The sequence below is a fragment of the Propithecus coquereli genome, unplaced genomic scaffold, assembly GCF_000956105.1.
Source record: "Propithecus coquereli isolate 6110/MARCELLA unplaced genomic scaffold, Pcoq_1.0 Scaffold134, whole genome shotgun sequence".
Classification (NCBI taxonomy): domain Eukaryota; kingdom Metazoa; phylum Chordata; class Mammalia; order Primates; family Indriidae; genus Propithecus; species Propithecus coquereli.
The window spans coordinates 354,424-356,479 of record NW_012137636.1 but is presented as its reverse complement, the minus strand read 5'-3'; the positions used below and the strand labels follow the sequence as shown (position 1 = coordinate 356,479).

At 36.6% G+C, this 2,056-nt stretch overlaps 1 protein-coding gene across 1 annotated transcript in view; it reads right to left on the bottom strand.

The window, feature by feature from the left end:
* Positions 1 to 2,056, bottom strand: part of SFRP4 (secreted frizzled-related protein 4) — a 37,383-nt gene that overhangs the window by 32,125 nt on the left and 3,202 nt on the right. The window contains exon 4 of the mRNA XM_012638747.1: positions 1,292 to 1,490. Coding sequence (XP_012494201.1) covers positions 1,292 to 1,490 — 199 coding nt within the window. The remainder of the gene's footprint in view (positions 1 to 1,291; positions 1,491 to 2,056) is intronic.

The following is a 2,056-nucleotide window of genomic DNA, read 5'->3' as shown; positions in this document are numbered from 1 at the left end:
CACATGGTTTTAACAAGCATAGTTTTATATCAGTTTTGCAGGTCTCATGGGCAGATTTCCCCTCATCACTCTTATTTTCAAAATCTCCTTCACATGCCCTTAACCAGTTTGTTTTTCCAAACGATCATTAGGATAATTTGTGAATACGTAAATCCCAATCATTCAAAAATATTTTTACTGGATGGATTTATAATTCATTCATCTCTTACATAGAATTTAAGGACTGGTAACCTGGTACACTCCCCACGGCATTTAGCACCGCAGCAGATACAAACACCATGTAAAAGATGAGCCCAGAAACATTAATTGCTCCCTTAGAGAGACAAGATATAAGCAGAGGAATGACTTTAAAGCTGAGAACACAAGGCAATACACACAGTGTGAGGAGGGTACTCAAGTACTGACAGAATACAGAATAATAAATTATTCAAGTAAGGCTATTTCTAAAAGATTTTTTTTTTTTCTTTTTGAAGGAATGGGGTCTTGGGCTATATCAAGAAGAAACAGATGCGCATTAATAGCAGAGAATGAAAGGGATGACTTACTCTATAAAAAGGAGTGATTTTGCTAGAAAAGTACATTGAGTAAGTTATGAGGACCATCCCAGAACCTGGGCTGAAGAGTTTGACTTTATATTATAAAAAATGTACCAATATATGAAAAGATGACAAGGAAAGAGAAGTGGGGAAGGCAAATACTCCCAGCTGGAGATATGCGTGTATATGTGTGCGAGTCTGCGTGAAGCATATATTTGTTGATACTTTGCCTTGTGATCATTTGAATTGAGAATCACATATTCTTAGATTCAGAAGTCACCTTAAAGTTTGTGTGTGTATGTGTGTGTATACAATACTCTATCAAGCAAATATTGTGAAGTGTATACAAGGAAAACATGGGAAACCATAGTCTCAAATGGCTACTTACTTAATCTGTAGGTTATTAAAGAGGCCTTTAAAAATTCAGTATTTGCCACACTAAGATTGTTTGAATGATTTGAAACGAATTGTTCTTACTCAAAATAATTTACTTGCCTATTAAGTTTTGAAATCAGTTTGGATCCTGAAATTGATGTTTAAGGATTTCATTTAAATACTCACATTCCTATTTTTCCTTCATTCTATGAGAAATTAATTGATATTCGTGATAGCTCAACAAAGGCAGCTGTTAAAACTACCTTTTAAAAAAGAACTACTGGCACTGTTTTGTTGTTTTTGAAACCATAACTGCTAAATGAGACTTATGTTTTTGTGAGCAGTGTGCAGATAGTTCCTCCTGCCCGTTTTGTGCCTACCTTGAACGCCACTCGTAACACATGATGAGAACATCTTGATGGGGCAGGATGTGTGGACACTGGCAAGAAGAATTTGTAATGAGTGGGACTTGAGTTCGAGGGATGGGTGATGAGGACTTGAAGATCTCTTTCACGTCCACCACTGTCGTTACTTCATTGCAGCCACTCCTCTGAACAGCTTTTATTTTGGCATGAATAACTGCAATTTAAAAATAGATAAAAGTGTTGTTGAAGCCTTCGGGAAAAAACTAGGGCTGGTGTATCCAAGCCAACTCCTTAGTCTCTCTTAAGGAATCACTCCTGTAATTATGGTCATGTCCAAGTAGCCAAAATGTAGGCAAAAAGCCCACACGGTCATATGCTAAATGCAAGGCATCCCATATTGTCAACATTGTCTTAAAAATTCTGATTCATACTGCAAGATGGGAAAGCAAACTAAGAAGCAGGCTTTTTTGGGTTCTGCCATTAGGTCAGTGAAAATTCCACAGAAACATTTATTTGTTTATATTCTCCTTTGTAATGATCTGAGGTTAGGATCTTATATTCTCAGAATCAGAAGTTGCCTTAAAGTTTGATTTCTTCAATCACTTATCTGATGTTTGAACTTGTTCTGTTTTATAGAATAGTTATTGGAGTCATAACATTTTCAAACTAGAAGGAATCTCTGAGGATTGCTATTCTCAGTCCTTTAGTTTCAGACTGACAACGTGAGACCCATGGTGAGTAGAGACAGAACTGCTATTACAGATGGCTGCTAATGGCACC